The 19,288-nt window shown below is 41.9% G+C and overlaps 1 protein-coding gene and 1 pseudogene across 2 annotated transcripts in view; both read left to right on the forward strand.

Moving 5' to 3' along the window:
* The first annotated feature begins 2,018 nt into the window (after positions 1-2,018).
* On the forward strand, positions 2,019-2,871 carry LOC100441108 (RWD domain-containing protein 1-like; annotated as a pseudogene).
* Positions 2,872-8,848: 5,977 nt separating this feature from the next.
* ZDHHC17 (zinc finger DHHC-type palmitoyltransferase 17) overlaps positions 8,849-19,288 on the forward strand; it is a 90,463-nt gene continuing 80,023 nt past the window's right edge. The window contains exon 1 of one of the 2 annotated variants that reach the window (XM_002823539.6): positions 8,849-9,135. In XM_002823539.6, the coding sequence (XP_002823585.3) occupies positions 9,043-9,135 (93 nt within the window). In that variant the 5' untranslated portion in view covers positions 8,849-9,042. The remainder of the gene's footprint in view (positions 9,136-19,288) is intronic. The other variant, XM_054527410.2, reaches the window with a different exon arrangement.

The following is a 19,288-nucleotide window of genomic DNA, read 5'->3' on the forward strand; positions in this document are numbered from 1 at the left end:
GACCACACCTTGAGTTCCTAAGGAGTAGTAAAATGATGGAATGCTAGTGCAAAAGAGAAATTTGCTCTCAAATACAGAATGAGGCAAGGCTCTGGGTGTTGAGAGGTCTCTGATTCATGAGGCTTCTAAGGAATCTTGCTCTTGCCGGGGGAATCTTGTTTTCTTCTCTGAGTGCATTTGCCATTTCCTGGAAGCAGGATGCATTTTCAGACAAGTTCACATCCAGCAATCCATACTCTTGCTCTCTTCCTACTTTAAAATATATACATTGTTGCTTTAAATACTCATTATTTCTTAACGCAAAATCCCATTATCTTCTGTTTCATAAGGATATTCATGGCTCTTGAAGGCTGACCCCAAGTTATTAGCACTGATTCTCTTCACAAATGGGAAACTCTGTCTTCAAATTTCCTGGAGAAAAGAAATTTGCACACACCTCCTCCTCCTCCCTCAACAAAAATATCAACAAAATAGGTCGCACATTCCTTTTAAGGAAGCAAAGTTTAGAAATAAATCAGTTCTACTAAGTCAGGTTAAACATTTTGATCTTGCTGTATTCTTGTACACATATAACTTTGTAAATGATTTTGGAGGTTTCAGGTTTTACACAATATACTATATTGTTGTATAACAAATTATTTCAAAATTTAGCGTCTTAGAAAAATACTTATTTTCACATAGTTTTAGTGTGTCAGGAGACCAGGTGCCGTTTAAGTGGGTGGTCCTGGCTCAGTCTCTAATAAGCTCATGGTTGAGAGGTCAGGTGCGGTTGCAGCCATCTGAAGGCTTCACTGGAGCTGGTGGATCCGCTTTTAAGGCAGCTCACTTTCATACCTGACAAGTAGTGTTGGTTCTTGGCAGGAGGTCTCAGTTCCTTGCCAGGCAGACCTCTCCACAGGGCTGCTTGAATGTCTTCATGATATGGCAGCTGGCTTCCCCAACAGCTACGGATCCAAGAGAGAACAAGGTAGAAACCGTGATGCCTTTTATGCTCCGTACTCAAAAGTCACACACTATTTTCCCGCAATATCTTATTGGTTCCACAGGTCAGCTCTACTCGCGGTGGGAGGGTGCAAAGGCGTGCATACCAGGAGACAAGAGTCACTGGAGGCCCTTTTAGAAGTTGACTATCACATATGCTAAATTCTACATATTCCCTTTAATTCTCTGGTCTTGTTTTATCTATATCACTCTAAAAAACATGAGTGCAAAAGAATTGTCTTCACTTCACTTAAAATAGGATTGTAGAGTACTGTTAGGTGTGACTTGTCAAAATAGCAAACCTTGTGCCTCATTCCAGCTCTAAGTAGTCAGTATTTATTTTGTCCACAATCCAATGAAACACAGAAATTTGTGAAATGGCTTATAGGAAAACCTTATAATTAAATAACTTGGTTAGAATTCAAAGTATTATGATTATTTATTTAGTTGAGTCAAATAATATGAGTGACAGCTTAAAAAGTATCTCTGACTATGTTGTGGTGATTCCAAAATTTACACAGAACAAATATTTAATAAATAATTGTTAAATTTTAGAACTAATAAGTGAATACAGGCCCGGGCACGGTGGCTCATGCCTGTAATGCCAGCACTTTGGGAGGCCGAGGTGGGCGGATCACCTGAGGTCAGGAGTTCGAGACCAGCCTGGCCAACATGGCGAAACCCCGTCTCCACCAAAAAAATACAAAAATTAGCTAGGCATGGTGACATGCGCCTGTAATCCCAGCTACTCGGGGAGGCTGAGGCTGAGGTAGGAGAATCGCTTGAACCCAGGAGGCGGAGGTTGCAGTGAGCCGAGATCGCGCCATTGCACTCCAGCCTGGGCAACAAGAGCGAAACTCCGTCTCGGAGGGGAGGGGGGGTCGGGGGGAGTGAATACAATAAAGTTGTAGGATGAAAAATCAACATACAAAAATCAGTTGTCTGGCTGCCCCGCACTCTCCCGGCACGGCCGCTGTCTCGGCTGCTGTGTGCCGCCTAGGTGTCTGGGTGATCCACGGGCAGCAGCAAGGGCCACGATGACAGACTATGGTGAGGAGCAACGCAAGAGCTAGAGGCTCAGGAGTCCATCTACCCTAACTCCTTCACAGTATTATCATAAAATCCACCCAGCTTCACCATTACTGTGACATCTGAGGCTGGAGAAAATGATGAAACTATCCAGACTACCCTCAAGTTTACATACAGTGAAAAATACCCAGGTGAAGTTCTCCTTTATGAAATATTCTGTCCAGAAAATCTAGAAGATAATGATGTCTCAGACATTTTAAAATTACTAGCATTACAGGCTGAAGAAAATCTTGGTATGGTGATGATCTTTACTCTAGTGACAGTTGTGCAAGAAAAATTAAATGAAATAGTAGATCAGATAAAAACTAGAAGAGAAGAAAAGAAACAACAAGAAAAAGAAGCAGAAGAGCCTGAAAAGCAATTATTGCATGGCACTCCAATTACAATAGAGAATTTCTTAAATCGGAAGGCCAAGTTTGATGAAGAATTCTTGGAAATTAAAAAGAAAAGGATGAAAGAAGGAAAAAATAAATTAAGTGGGAAACAACTATTTGAAACAGATCATAATCTTGACACATCTGATATCCAGTTCTTGGAGCATGCTGGAAACAACGTGGAGGTAGATGAGTCTTTGTTCCAATAAATGGATGACTTGGAGCTGGAGGATGATGAGGATGATCCAGACTACAATCCTGCTGACCCAGAGAGTGACTCAGCTGACTAATGGACGTCCCCATCTGCAGAGAGGCTTGACTGCCACAGCATCTGTGGCTATGCTCAGAGGGTTTTGATTTTCCTTTCTTTTTTTCTAAGAAAAAATTATTTTCAGGATAATATTCTTCTGAGAGCTTTCATCATTGAACTTAAAAAACTGACCTTAAAATTTCAAAAAAAAATCAGTTTTATTTCTACACACTAACAATGAACTATTTGAAAAGAAAAATTAAGAAAACAATCCCATTTATAGTAGCATCAAAAAGAACAAAATACTCAGGAATAAATTTAACCAAGGAGGCAAAAGGCTTGTATGCTGAAAACTACAAATCACTGATGAAAGAAATGAAAGAAAACACAAATGGAAAGACATCCTGTGTTCATGGATTGGAAGAATTAATATTTAAAAAGTGTCTATCCTACTGTAAGTGATCTATAGATTCAATGCAACCCCTACTCAGTGGTGTTTTATATAGAAATAGAAAAAAAAATCCTGAAATGCATATGGGACCACAAAAGACCCTGAATAAGCAAAACACTCTTGAGAAAGAACACAGAAGCATCACACTTCCTGATTTTAAAATATATCTTAAACCTAAAGTAATTAAAACAGTATGGAACTGGCATAAAAACAGACATACAGGCCAATGGAACAGAATAAAGAACCTCAAAATAAACCCACACATATACTGTCAACTGGTCTTTGACAAGGATGCTAAGAATACACAAAGGGGAAAGGACATTTTATTCAACAGATGGTGCTGGGAAAAGTGGATATCCATATGCAAAAAGGATGAAATTGGACCCGTATCTTGCATCATACAAAAAAGTCAGCTTGAAATAGATTAATGACTGAAATGTAAAATATAGAACTGTAAAACTGTAAAACACTTAGAAAAAAACATAGGTGAAAATTGCATGACATGGGGCTTGGCAACAATTTCTTGGATATTACAGCAAAAGCACAAGCAACAGAAGCAAAATTAGACAAGCAGAATTAAATTGAACTAAAAAGCTTCTGCACAGCAAAGGAAACAGTCAGCAAAGTGAGGAGGCAACCTACAGGATAGAAGAAAATATTTGTAAATCATATATATGATAAGGGATTAATATCCAAACGATTCAACGAACTACAACTCAAGAGCAAAAACCCCCAGATAATCCAATTAAAACATGGGCAAAAGACTTAACTAAAAATTTATCCAAAGAAGAAATACAGACGATCAGGTATATGAAAAGATGCTCAACATCACTAATCATCATGGAAATGCAAATCAAAACTACAGTGAGGTATCACTTCACACTTACTAGGATGGCTATTATGAAAAAAAAACCCAAAAACCAAAACATAAGTGTTAGCAACCATGTGGAAAAATTGGAACCTTTGTACACTGTAATGTAAAATGGTTCAGCAGCTATGGAAAATGGTATGATGGGTCCTCAAAAAATTAAAAATAGAACTACTATATGATCCAGCAATTCACTTCTGTTTATATATTCAAAAGAATTGAAATTGGGATCTCAAAGACAAAAAACACACTCTCATGTTCATCGCAGCATTATCACAATAGCCAAGATATGGAAACAACCTAAATGTCTATTGATGGATGAATGGATAAAGTGTGGTATATACATACAACGGGATATTATTCAGCCTTTAAAAAGAAGGAAATTCTGCCATATGTGACAACATGGATGAACCCAGAGGACATTAGGCTAAGTGAAATAAGCCACTCACTGAAGGCCAAAGGTGACGTATCTAAAATAGTCAAACTGATAGAAACAGTAGAATGGTGGTTGCCAGGGCCAAAGGTAGAAGGATATGGGGAGGTGCTGTTCAATGGGTATAAAGTTTCAGTTATATAAGACGAATAAGGTCTAGAAATCTGCTGTACACCATTGTGCCTATGGTTAACAATACCGTATTGTGCACTTAAAAATTTAAGAGAGATCAGCCGGGCGCGGTGGCTCACGCCTGTAATCCCAGTACTTTGGGAGACTGAGGCGGGTGGATCACGAGGTCAGGAGATCGAGACCATCCTGGCTAACGGTGAAACCCCGTCTCTACTAAAAATACAACAAATTAGCCGGGCGTGGTGGCGGGCGCCTGTAGTCCCAGCTACTCGGGAGGCTGAGGCAGGAGAATGGTGTGAACCTGGGAGACGGAGCTGGCAGTGAGCCGAGATTGCACCACTGCACTTTAGCCTGGGCGACAGGGCAACTCAAAAAAAAAAAAAAAAAAAAAAAATTTAAGAGAGATCTTGCGTCAGGTGTTCTCACCACAAGAATTTTTTTTTTTTTTTTTTTTTTTTTTTAAGACGGAGTCTTGCTCTGTCGCCCAGGCCGGAATGCAGTGGCGTGATCTCGGCTGACTGCAAGCTCCGCCTCCCGGGTTCACGCCATTCTCCTGCCTCAGCCTCCCGAGTAGCTGGGACTAGAGGCGCCCACCACCACGCCCGGCTAATTTTTTGTATTTTTAGTAGACACAGGGTTTCACTGTGTTAGCCAGGATGGTCTCCATCTCCTGACCTCGTGATCCGCCCACCTCGGCCTCCCAAAGTGCTGGGATTACAGGCGTGGGCCACCGTGCCTGGCCCACAATAAAAAAAATTAAATGGACCAAGTAATAATTCATTGAGTATAATAACAACAGAAGAAACGTGGTAGAGGCAAAGAGTAGTAGATGGGGAAAATTCAGGAGGTTTCCAGATGATTCTGCTACCACTTAGTTTTGTAACTTTAAGAGGGTTTCTTAAATTCCCCATCATCTCCTTTTTTGTGAAATGACTAAATCTGGACAATCTCTATGCTGTCTTTAGCTCCAGTAGTGTCTGAAGTTACATATGAAACTATATTTATACAACAATGCCCCATGCCTTCCAATCTGTTTGCTTCTAAATCCATTTCACAATTATTCTCTAACAAGGTCTATTTTTCTCTTTGAATTTTATTCTTTTTTAGCCACTATTCTGCATTCCTCCATAATTCCATGCCATTCTTTTGCCAGTCTATCCAATCAGTGTACTTTCTTAGCTGTCTCCTTAGTCCCCTGAATATATTGTCTCAATTTGAGCTATAGATAAGAACTCTACAGTTATCAAGATGGACTCTGATTGTATCTAAAGGGTTTGCTTCAAGATTCAACTTCAACATGTTTTCCTAAGCATGCCTGCTTCTGCTCTTGATCTCTTTCTTCAGTTCTTCATTTAGTAACTATTTATTTTAGTGTTCCAGCAGTAAGCAAGACAGATATGGACCCTGGTTATGTTGTTCCAACTTTTCAGCTGCTTTTAGTATTTTCCTTATATTTGAATTGTAGAATTCTCAGGAGTAAAAATGTCCACAGAGCCAGGCAGGTAATGAAAACGAGTAAAGCAGGCCATAGACCTGGTAGAGACTGAGCAAGGTTGAGATGGCTTGTTTGCCAGATGAACTAGAACTCTAGATTTTAAAGTGAACTCTGATTTACTGATTTTCGCAGGGAAGGCTAAACATTTCTTTTATGAATACTCCACATCATATACCTGTACCAATATTCCTAATACATGGGTACCTGAAGCATTTTCTCCAGTTTTCCATGCCTAGTTTCTTTACACTGTCACTTCATTCAGTGCTTTATTAATATTTATGCCACTTAACTCTTTTAGTCAGTGTCCTTTATTTAATCTTCTATTTCTAGTCAATGCAAGACATAAAGGTAAGGAGGGGCAAGATTAAAAATTGAGATTTTTGGCTGGGCGCAGTGGCTCACGCCTGTAATCCCAAGACTTTGGGAGGCCGAGGTGGGTGGATCACGGGTCAGGAGTTCGAGACCAGCCTGACCAACATGGTGAAACCCCGTCCCTACTAAAAATACAAAAATTAGCAGGGCATGGTGGCGAGCCCTTAATCTCAGCTACTCAGGAGGCTAAGGCAGGAGAATCGCTTGAATCTGGGAGGCGGAGGTTGCAGTGACCTGAGATCTCGCCACTGCACTCCAGCCTGGGCCACAGAGCAAGAAAGACTCCGTCTCAAAAAAAAAGAAAAAGAAATTGAGATTTTTGGCTGGGTGCGGTGGCTCATGCCTGTAATCCTAGCACTTTAGGAGGCAGAGGCGGGTGGATCACCTGAGGTCGGCAGTTCTAGACCATCCTGACCAACATGGAGAAACCCTGTCTCTACTAAAAATACAAAATTAGCCAGGCATGGTGGCGCATGTCTGTAATCCCAGCTACTTGGGAGGCTGAGGCAGGAGAATCGCTTGAACCTGGGAGGTGGTGGTTGCAGTGAGCCGAGATCGAGCCATTGCACTCCAGCCCGGGCATGAGCGAAACTCAGTCTCAAAAAAAAAAAAAAAAAAAAAAAAATTGAGATTTTTCGAGTGAAAATGACTTATGTCCATGTTAACATATGACTGAAAACAATTCGGTGCTCCAAAGGCCGACCCTGAGACTATCTAGCTGTAAAAGATGACTCCTAGTTTGGGCCAGGACGAACAGAATGAAAATCAGCTCGGACTGAAATGAGAAAAAGTAGTTGTGCTGGGAGGACAGATACAGAAAAAGCCAGCAGCAAAGTTAACTGAGAAACTTCTTTCTCCCACAGCCGTGCAGTAGCTATGACACGCCATATCCACCCCTCTTTGAGTGACTGCTGCTCTTACTAGTGTTGCTACTTTATTACTGGAGGTACCTAATTACTAAATTGCTGTATCCTCAAGACAGCATCCAATCCCTTGTAAATCCCAGCTTTTCTTGATGCCGCTACAGAAACGGCGTCCCATGCAGAACTGATTCCGGCTCTCCTTAGACCCTCCTCAGACCCTCCTCAGACTCCTCTGGCGGGAAACTAATCTTACAAAGGAGGCTTCCTCCTCCCTTTTCCAGTGGCATTCCAAGCTTCCTTTGGAGTGCCCTCCCTCCTGATTTACAAATTAGCCTGACGTTATCGGAGTACAGGCTTTTTCCTGGTGGTTTCTGGCCTAACAGGAGACAGATTAGTAAGTACCAGGATCTATAATAGGTCAACTTTCATGATCTCTGCTAAATTCTGAGCTGTTTAGACTTAAAATTTTAACAGCTAAAAGGAAAGACAAATGCTTTCTAAAACTGTCCCATCAGCCCATTTACAAGGAGCACCTCCCCCATACCGCCCTAAAATCCTTTAAAAAATGCCTTTAGTCATTTTATCTGCCTTGCATTTAAGCGAATTCAGTTTAAGTGGCTTCAGTTCTGAATTCTCGGATTATATCGAAACGTTGCAGATGGCGGTGTGTGGGCTTTGAGCTCGTAAATTTTTTGTGTGGTACTAATTCAAGACGATTGAGAGCAGGTCGGGATCATTTTAAAAAGGGTTCCCGGCAGGGTGTGGTGACTCAAGCCTGTAATGCCAGCACTTTGGGAGGCCCAGGCGGGCGGATCGCTTAAGGTCAGGAGTTCGAGACTAGCCTGGCCAACATGGTGAAACCCCGTCTCTACTAAAAATACAAAAATTAGCCGGGCGTGGTGCCGTGCGCCTGTAATCCCAGCTACTCGGGAGGCTGAGGCAGGAGAATCGCTTGAACCGGGAGGCGGAGGTTGCAGTGAGCTGAGATCGCGCCATTGCACTTCGGCCTGGGCGACAAGAGCAAAAACTCTGTCTCATTAAAAAAAAAAAAAAAAAAAAAGGGTTCTCTAGGAGGAAGCCCTGAGTTGTATCCATGTTTTTCCGGGCGTCCCCCGGAGGCACAGGTTGCGGGTGACCTTTTCAATGTGGAGGAAAGGGGAGCTGCTTTTGTCTTCAGGAATGATGCAGGTCTCGACTCAAGCCTGACGGGCCCAAACCTCCCTGGAGCTGGCTGACGGCTCTGCCCGAGTTCCTGAAGAGGGGTCCCGGGGGTCCCGGAGCGGAAGTGGGAGCGCGTGGGCCTAGGCCTCCTCGGCTGCCTGGGGCTCCAGACTTGTGCTGCGTGCGGCTCCGGAACTCTGTTCTCGCTCCTGAGCAGCTGCTAGGTTTCCCAAGCGACTGTCTCAACCGCCCGGCCGCCTCCCCCGGGCAGCCAGAGCTGCACATCTACCTCCGGCCGAGACCCGCCCCCGAGCGGCGGCGCCCACGCCCAGAGCCCTCCGCCGTCCCCAGCGCAGTGCAGCAGAGCGCGCTCCAGACCGAGGCCGGGCCGCGCTTCCGCGCACGCGCGGAGAAACCCGCGCCCTCCGAGGGGGGAGGGGACAGAGGGGGCGTCACGGGGGCAGGAGAAGAAGGAGGAGGAGGCCCGCGTCGCCTCCGGCGGGGCTCGCGCTCGCCCCGCGCTCGCCCTCCGCCTCGCCCGAGCCCCGGGAGGGTGAAACGCTTTCTCCCGGCATGCAGCGGGAGGAGGGATTTAACACCAAGATGGCGGACGGCCCGGATGAGTACGATACCGAAGCGGGCTGTGTGCCCCTTCTCCACCCAGAGGTGAGGAACCGTGCTGAGTGGATTCCTTGCCCTGCGGCCCTCCAGCCTTTCTTCCCCCGACTCGCCGAGGGCGGCGGCCGACGTGTGTGGGGTAGTGGGACGTGCCGAAGTTGGGGAGTGGGGAGGCGAATCCAGGCCTGAGCGCGGCTGCGAGCGGATAACGGGGGAGGAGATAGCGGGGCGGGCCCGACCGGGGCGGGCTCTGGGACGCAGTCCGTGGTTGTGCCTGGAGGACAGAGGTGGAGATGTTGATGGTTCTGCTGTGTCGACGCGCTGCGTTTGAGAGCAGAGGCGGAGGGGCCTGGTGCTGTTTTTGAACCGCAGCTTAGCCCCTAGTCTTGCTCCAAGCCTCTTGGGGCCAGGTGGAAGCGCGTCTGGTTTTGATTTCTTTTTCCTTCGCCAGGGTGAATGACGGTGTCTATTGCTTCCCTTTAGTCCACTGTGAGGGGACAGTTTCATGGGCATAGTGATGTCCTTCCAGGTAATGCCATGGGTAACACCTCGGGCACCTGGTGTCGGGCGTCCGTTTTTGAGCATTTGTCCTTAAGCGATTAAGAAGAGAGGTAAAAACTTTTGGGAATAGACCTACACTCACATTAGCTTGTCAAAGTACCGTTTTTCTAGGAGCTAGGGGTGGACAGTGCAACACGTTTCCCATCACAAGAGTGTCTTCCCATGTAGGTAAACAGTGCCCCGCTCCACAGTCAGTCACAGTCTGTGCTTGTTTACCTCCGAGTTTGTAGCTGAGCTAGTGCTAGTTAAGGCTTGGAAGCAATTCTTGATGCATTCTGATTTTTAGTGATCCACAGTGATGTGTGTATGGGGCAGCGGCACAGTTTGCTGAAGAACTCGGGTGGTTTTCGTGAGGTTAAAGGATGACAGTCGTGTTGTAGGATGAACAAACATGGAAGTCTCTACCTGGTTACTTTGCAATAGAGTGATTCTGTTTTTTTCTGGATTTGGGTTTGTACCCTGCCACTAGTTTTTGTTAAAAAGTGAATAATGACAACCATCCTTGTATGTTACATGTTAACACTCAACCACCGTCTCATTCGTCACTTTGGTTTATCAGAAACATGGAACAGTTCCTTCGGAATATATACCTGTGCCAGTCTCAGAAAAGGCTACTCTGGGTTTCTGATAAACAGAACTATACAGTAAGACTAAACACTTGTTTGACCAAAGTGGTAACATTTTCAGAACTGGCGTTGTAGACATCTCTTTTGGTTCACTTAGGCCCTAACATACGTCAAGAAATAGACAAAGTAGTTTTCAGATGTTGCCTTGAAAATGTTGCTAAGTGATTTCTATTCATCTGTTCCTGTGAAAGTATTTCAAACACTTAAATGTTTATCCAGTTTATTTTTTTGAGACTGGGTTTCTCCCTGTCCCCCAGGCAGGAGTGCAGTGACGCAATGACAGCTCACTGCAGCCTCTACCTCCAGGGCTCCAGTGATCCTCTCCCCTCAGCCTCCCGAGTAGCTGTGACCACAGGCTCGCGCCACCATACCCGGCTGATTTTTTTATTTGTAGAAGAAGAGGTCTCCCTATGTTGTCTAGGCTGGTCTTGAACTCTTGAATTCAAGTGGTCCTCTCACCTTAGCTACTTAAAGTGCTGGGATTACAGGCATGAGCCACCATGCCTGGCCTATCTTACGTATTTTAGCATGCTGTTCTTCATAAACCTTTGCTTTGTAATATAGTACTGTTATTTGCTACTTTAAGAATAATTTTAACTGGCAACAAATCCAGATTATTTGGTGTAGTAGAATGGCCAGTGTAGGCTTGAAATTTAAATACTAATCTTCAGGTTGCCGTTCGATATATAGGATATTACTAGAAAGTCAACCTCCTCATCATTGATAGTGGGAATTGGCACACATAATATATACCGTTCCTTTTTATCCAAGAAGCACAAGGTCTGATTATTTTAATACTTTGGATGGACCTTAAGCTTGTACTACATGGCTGAGGTCTTTCTGCATTTTCTGTGGTTAGTGTGTGCAGCTGGTGCAGACCTGGGGTAGTTCTGCTGCCTCCTAGCAGTGTGTTCTTGGGCAAGCTATGAATACATCTCTGAGTTCTAGTTTCGTCATTTATAACGGATAAAAATAATAGTTAATAAGCTATAGCGAGGATTAACTGAGATAATATATTTTTGTTGTTAAAATAAGCAGTGTTTTCAATCTCCTTTGGGAAGAAACCCATTCTCTGTCTTGGTAAGTAATGAAATAATAGTACTTTTAACCTCTTTTTGGAAAGACCTTAGACTTTGGGTCAGACAGACTTGGATTCTAATTCTGGAAATTCGGTAACCAGCTATGTGACCTGAGACAAGTGCTTAATTTCTTTAAGCTTCAGTTGTAATCAGAAAATGGAGATCCTGGCTGGGCACGGAGGCTCACATCTGTAGTCCCAGCACTTTGGGAAGCCGAGGTGAGAGAATCACTTGAGCCCAGTAGTTCAAGACCATTCTGGGCAACATGGCAAAACTCTGTCTCTACAGAAAATACAAAAATCAGCTGAGCATGGTGGTACACGCCTGTAGTCCCAGCTAATCGGTTGCTGAGGTGGGAGGATTGCTTGAGCCTGGAAGGTTGAGGCTGCAGTGAGCCATGATCGAGCAGCTGTACTCCATCCTGGGTGACAGAGCAAGATTATGTCTCAAAAAAAAAAAAAAAAAAAGAAAAGAAAAGAAAAGAAAAGAAAATGGAGATGCTGCCTAGTTTACTTGGCTGTAAGGGATTAGGTGAGGCTATATGTTGAGGGTCAAGAACTGGCACATTGTAGGTGCTCAGTTAATGTTACTTCTTTTTTCTCTACCAGAAGAAAGAGGGAAGTGTTACACATTTATTTTGGTTTTGGTGACTGATTTAAAACTTATGTGGGTTTTAATTTAGTGGAATAGGATCTTGCAGGAACAAATTTCATTTCACTTTTTATCTTCCAATTTAACACTCTCACACAAAAACAGTTTTTCACTTTAGTATTTGTTAAGCAGATGAATTATTTGTAGGTAAAGAAATGAGCATTGCTTAAATCTCTTATTAGTATGCAAACTGCCCACTGTTAAAACCTTTCTTAGAGGATTATACAATTAGGTGAACGCCTTTTTAGAGGTATTTTAGGTAAAATAATCTTACTTTTTAATGAATTAAATCATCCACTCAGTTGGTCATTTAAACATTTGTTTATCATGTTTGGGTAAGGCATTGTGCTGGAGTCTGTGTGAGACTTCAGGATATTTTTGGTGTTCAGTGAGAGGCAGTATAGAATACTGGTTAAGAGCCAAAGCTGGCTGGGCGTGGTGGCTCACGCCTGTAATCCCAGGGTTTAGGGAGGCCGAGGCGGGCGGATCACCTGATTTTCGGAGTTCAAGACCAACCTGACCAACATGGAGAAACCCGGTCTCTGTTAAAAATACAAAATTAGCCATGCATGGTGGCACATCCCTATAATCCCAGCTCCTCGGGAGGCTGAGGCAGGAGAATTGCTTGAACACGGGAGGTGGAGGTTGCAGTGAGCCGAGATTGCACTCCAGCCTGGGCAACAAGAGCAAAACTCTGTCTTAACAACAACAAAAAAATCCAAAGCTGTGGTGACAAACTGAAAATGTAGCTTCTGCAGCTTATTGCTATCATGGTCAAAGTACATTTTTCCCATTTGTAAAGTTGGGTTAATAGTGACACCTTTTACAGTTATTGTGAATATTAACTAGGCTAATGTTTATAAAGCAGTTTTCACAGATCTAGGCACATAGGCTGCCAAGCAAATTGTACCTTCTAAAGGCCCTGGCATATAGTGAATACTGAAAGGGAAGCTGCTGTTACTTTGTTTTCTTTTGAAATAGGTGATTATTTGTTTTATTGAAATAAAAGAAATTAAAGGCTCTTTGGAGAAAGAAGAACTGATGATCAAGGGATTAGGGTGCTAGTTCTAGCTCAGTGACCTTGAGCTAGTAGATATTTAACTGGTCTCAGTTTTGTTGCTTTTAAGATAAAGTAGCTAGACTAGATGACCTCTAAGATTTCTTCAGACTCAAGTGTTCTGGTTTTAAGTTGTGATTTTTCAATATAATCAACTTGAGCATCTGTCTACTAGGTACATAACATTGTGTTAGGTTATATGGGTTAAAATAACATAAAAAACATAGCATATGTTTTCCAGAAGGTAAATAACTAGTTGGGAAGTTGTATGCACGTGAAACGCTTGACGATTCAAATAAGTACTGAATTAAGTAATGTAGCTTGTAAGTGGTGTCAGATTCCTGTCATTTAGAATGGTTAGAAGAAAGGCTTCAGTAGAGGGACAGAGACCATATGTTGGTCTACTGGTCCAGCAGACTAGCTATGACCAGCTTCCATTTTACCTACTAGTACATCCTCAGTAAGTCATCTCAGCTCTTTGATAGAATGAGATCACAATATCCCCTTCTGCCAGAGTATCATAGGGGCTATTTCAGAACCATCTGACTCAGAGCTTTGAACTGGATTGCCTAGATTATCTAAGGCTTTCATCTCTTTCTTTCTTCCTTTTTTCTCGATTTCAAAACTTCTGCTATTGCCTTTTTTTCTCGTTTTCATCTCTCTTTTTATGGTAACTTTTTAAATTTCACATTCATTTTATCATTTCTGATGATTTTTGTTTGAATAGTAAATCGAACTATTGCTATTATCTGCTGTCCTCGCAGATTTCATAAAATCTACTTTTTGAAGCTTTTGGTTTTTTTCTTTAGTTTGAGATGGAGTTGCGCTCTTGTTGCCCAGGCTGAAGTGCAATGACGTGATCTCGGCTCACTGCAACCTCAGCCTCCCGCATTCAAGCGATTCTCCTGCATCAGCCTCCCGAGTAGCTGGGATTACAGGTGCCTGCCACCACGCCTGGCTAATTTTTTGTATTTTTAGTAGAGACGAGGTTTCACCATGTTGGCCAGGCTCGTCTGGAACGCCTGACCTCAGGTGATCCACCCGCCCCAGCCTCCCAAACTGCTGGGGTTACAGGCATGAGCCACCGTGCTCGGCCATGAAGCTTTTCTTTAGTGAAAATAATTTTGCCTTTTTCTATTACTTTTTGCCCTATTATGTATATATATATGTGTGTGTGTGTATATATGTATTTGTACACATATAAGGTAATTCATTTGCTTTCAGAAAGCAGATACAAAATGACTTTGAAAGTTGTTTTTCTTCCCATAGGTTACCTGCAACTCTTTTCCTTCAAAGCACTTCTTTATGCAGTCACTAGGATTTGATGGCTTTTAAAAAATTCAGCAAAAATGTTACAGGTCATATAATAATAATCTAGATTTTAAAATAATGTATATTTTAAAATACTATATATTAAGCATAGTAACTACTATGCTTAGTGTAGTAACCACTGTTAAGCATAGTAACCACTGAGCGTTACTATTAAGCTTAGTAATCATTGAGTCAATAGATATAAAATTAAAATGTGATTAATTGGTGAGACTTCATGGATTGTGCTCAAAGCCAGAGTTGAAAATTACTGACCAAAAAATTGTTCTGGTTTTGAGAAATGTCATTTTCCTGATTCGGCTTCTTTGTTTTATTTTGTTCATTATTTTTATTTAATATGGGAGGATCTCAAAAGTATTTATTAAGAGTGGACTGTGGAGTTGGTGGATATAAGAGTGTATAGGTTAAAAGTGAGCACTGGTGTTAGGATTCAAATATCAATTCTGCTCCTTACTAGCTCGCAATCCTGGGCACGTTATTGAACTCTGCGTCCCAATTTTCCAAACTAAAATGGAGATATAATAACACCTACTTTATGAGGCTGTTGTGAGGATTAAGTGAGATAATATATGTGAAGTTCTGTGTCTGGCACTTAGTAAACACAATAACTGTTGGCTATTAATATTGTGGTAAAAAGTAGTATCTCAAATTGATAAACAATTGTATGCATATATTAGAGTGGCTAAAATAATTAGTATTGATTGTCTCTGGGGATTGAAGAGAAGATGGGCAGAGGACTTCTTATTATAAGCCCTTTTGTCCTATTTGATGTTTTTAAAGATGTGTGCTTTGCTACAGGGAGTGTTTATTGGGAATCCAAGTATGGTCTTGACCCTTTGCTAGGCCCCAAAGTAATAACATTTACAAAATAACGCATTGTAAAATAATGTAAGATTAACTGTAGACCTTCAGATACCTCAGGATAGATGAGGGAGAGTGTGTCTGTGTGTATTTTTTAAAATTAGAAATGATTTGTGGTCCTCCTTTCCTCTAGAGAGGGTTGTAAGGGTATGTTAAGGTAGTCAGCATTGAACAGTTAAGGTGTCTTAAAATGCAGTGTGCTGGCTGGGCGTGGTGGCTTATGCCTGTAATTCCGGCACTTTGGGAGGCTGAGGCTGGTGGATCTCCTGAGGTCGGGAGTTCGAGAACAGCCTGACCAACATGGAGAAACCCCGTCTCTACTAAAAATAAAAAATTAGCCGGGCGTGGGGGTGCATGCCTGTAATCCCAGCTACTCAGGAGGCTGAGGCAGGAGAATCGCTTGAACCTGGGAGGCAGAGGTTGTGGTGAGCTGAGATCGTGCCATCCTGCCTGGGCAATGAGCAAAACTCCATCTCAAAAAAAAAAAAAAAATGCCGTTTGCTTTTAACAGAACCCACAACAATTACATAATCCGAAAAGATGTTTCACTATTAAGGTTATGTAAAATTCTCTTTCAGTGCATTATCTGATTATAGTATTATTTTATGAATAGATTTTATTACAGATGGATAATTTAAGAGTAAAATCTAATATTTTAATTTTGGAATTTGAAAAATAATGATTCAAGATAATATTATATTTATAAAATACATAAATAAAATTTGACCCAGTGGAATAATTATTTAAACCTAGGATAAAATATCTTCTTTTAAAATTTTCTTAAAGTAGAGCTACAGGCAGCTAATTTGAAAGTACAGTGAAACTTCAGCCTTCTGTGAATGAGATACTGTGAACTTAGTATCCTGAGTTACAGAGAGTTAAACAGAATACTTTTTTGTTTTTGTTTCAATCCCTGTTGCAAATTTGCCAAATTATTTTCTAGGGTTAATACATACTAAACATAATAGAATCTTTCTTTGATAAATTAGAACATTATAGTGTCCTAGGATCATCTTTCTGATTATCGGTGATACTGTTAAGGATATGAAGATTATAACATTTTTTGTGTACCTCAAACATTTTTTGTGTATATATGTCAAATGGCTTGCATTTTTATCAGTTGTTGTATTCTAGAAAAAATCAAGTGAAAAATTACTTCTGATTGAGATGTTAGTATACCCTACCCTTGTTTAGTTTTTAAGAATAATTTTTCAATTATGAATACTCATTAATTTTTGAAGGATTTAATGAGGTATGAACAAAACTGGTGGTTACCGAAACTATCCCTATGCTCATGAAAAAAAAAAAGTTATTTGGGTTGAAGACAGAAGTTTCTTGTTGTGTAAGGATCCTCTTGTTGCAGATGTCAACAATCTTGTTTGAAACATAGTTGGGCAAAAAGGGGAATTTACTGTCTTAGATAACCTAAACTCAGGATGCAGGGATGCAGTTGAAATCAGGGACAACTGGAACCTGAGCTGAGAATGCCACCAAAACTCTCTTCTCTCTCCTCCTCTCTCCCTTTCAGCTTCATTTTCTCCAAATGCGGACCAGCTTCTTTCTTCCATGTAGCAAGGACATGGATGCCAGCAAAGTATAAGTATGAGCCAGGCACTATCCTAAACAATTTCGCATATATATTCATTCATTTAATCCTCACAGCTTTTTATACCTATTTTACAAATGAGGAAACAGAGGTATAGAGAGGTTAAGTAGTAATCCAGGTTGCCTGTTTTTATAGCACAATACAGTATGATAGAGATGATAGAGAGTTGTATTTGCTAGGCACTAGCTAGCTGTGGTTACAAATGGTCTCATTTGTGTTTTGTTTTTACATTTTTTGAACAGACTTAATTTTTTAAGAGCAGTTTTACATTGGTAGCAAAATTGAGCAGAAAGTACGGAGAGTTCCCATATGCTCCCTGCCTGTACACATGCATAACCTCCCCCAGTACGGACATTCTACACCAGCGTGGTACACTTGTTATGATAGATGAACCTACATTGATGCATCATTATCACCCAAAGGCCGTAGTTTACATTAGGGCTCACTCTTCGTGTTGTGTATTCTATGGTTCTTAACACTTTTTTTTTTTTTTTTTGAGACGGAGTCTAGCTTTGTCGCCAGGCTGGAGTGCAGTGATACAATCTCAGCTCACTACAACCTCTGCCTCCCAGGTTCAAACAATTCTCCTGCCTCAGTCTCCCAAGTAGCTGGGATTACAGGCACGTGCCACCATGCCCAGATAACTTTTTTTTTTTTTTTTTTTTAAAGTAGAGACGGGGTTTCACTATGTTACCCAGGATGGTCTCAATCTCCTGACCTCGTGATCCGCCCACCTCGGCCTCCCAAAGTGCTGGGATTACAGGCATGAGCCACCGCGCCCGGCCTTAACACTTGTTTTCGTTTCTTTGGGAGAGGCATGGAGTTTTGCTCTTGTTGCCCAGGCTGGAGTGCAATGGCGTGATTCTTGGCTGACTGCAACTTCCGGCTCCTGGGTTCAAGCAATTCTCCTGCCTCAGCCTCCCGAGTACCTGGGACTACAGGCATGTGCCACCATGCCCTGCTCATTTTTTGTATTTTTGGTAGAGACGGGATTTCACCATGTTGGTCAAGCTGGTCTCGAACTCCTGACCTCAGGTGATCTGTCTGCCTCGACGTCTCAAAGTACTGGGCTTACAGGTGTCAGCCACTGCACCCAGCGAGGTTCTTAACACTTGTAAGAGTAATGTGTGTCCGCCATTATGTTGTCATGTAGAATAGTTCCATGGCCTTAAAAATCTTTGTTCTGCCTATTCATATGTCCTTCCCACCAATCCCTGATTTTTTTTACTGTCTCTTTAGTTTTGTTTTTTCCAGAATATCATATAGTTGGAATCATGCAGTATGTTGCCTTTTGGATTGGCTTCTTTGACTTAGTAATATTCGTTTAAAGTTCCTCCATGTCTTTTCATGGCTTCATAGCTCGTTTCTTTTTAGTGCTGAATAATATTTTATTTTCTGGATGTATCAAATCCATTCACCCACCGAAGGACGTCTTAATTGCTTCCAAGTTTTGTTCATTTACTTTTCACAGTAGTTCTGCAAAGTGTGTATGTTGAGCTGTTTACAGGTTAGAAAACAGATTCAAGAGAGGTGAAGTAGTTTACTCAGGTTCACATGATTAGAAAGTTGGCATAGTTTATATTAGAACCTAAACTCTGATTCCCAAGCCCATAATCCTTATATGTACTTTGCCGTATATGTGAATAGGTCAAAATACAATTTATTTTTTACTTATTTTTTACAATATAGTAGAAAAACTTTATTAGAGTTAACTATCAGTTCTTCCTTGTTACTAAAGGAACTCGGGGAGGATTCATTTTTAGCAGTTGATCTAAGGCCACTTCTTTTAGTAACCTTTTTACTTGAAATAATAAAACTACATTTCCGTAAAAGTCCTTCTCTTTGAAATTTTCTTTTATTCAGTCTATTCTTTTGCTTAGTATAAATTAATAAGGTAAAATATACTTCCGGCTGAGTGTGGTGGCTCGTGCCTGTAAATCCCAGAACTTTGGGAGGCTGAAGTGGGAGGATCGCTTGAGCCTAGCAATTCCAGACCAGCCTGGGAAACATAGTGGGATCCCTGTCTCTACAAAAAATAAAAGAATTAGCTGGGTGTGGTGATGCATGCCTGTAGTCCCAGCTACTTAGGAGGCTGAGGCAGGAGGATTGCTTGAATCCAGGAGGTTGAGGCTGCAGTGAGCCGTGATCATGCCACTGCACTTCAGCCTGGATGACAGAGTGAGACCCTGTCTCAAAAAAAAAGAATGTGTGTGTATATGTATGTGTGTGTATATATACACACACACACACACGCCCCCCGCACCCCCAACATCCTCTGAAAGCGGGTGTCTCTTGTTGAAATAACCCTAGCTGTAGATCAGGATGGAGATGAGTAGTCTCAGTATTAAATCTGTGGCAGAGCTGATGAGAGGACAGATAGTGCTGATTGAATTATAGGTGTCTCAAGTTTAAACATTTTTGAAGAGTCCTA

The sequence above is a fragment of the Pongo abelii genome, chromosome 10, assembly GCF_028885655.2.
Source record: "Pongo abelii isolate AG06213 chromosome 10, NHGRI_mPonAbe1-v2.0_pri, whole genome shotgun sequence".
Taxonomy (NCBI): domain Eukaryota; kingdom Metazoa; phylum Chordata; class Mammalia; order Primates; family Hominidae; genus Pongo; species Pongo abelii.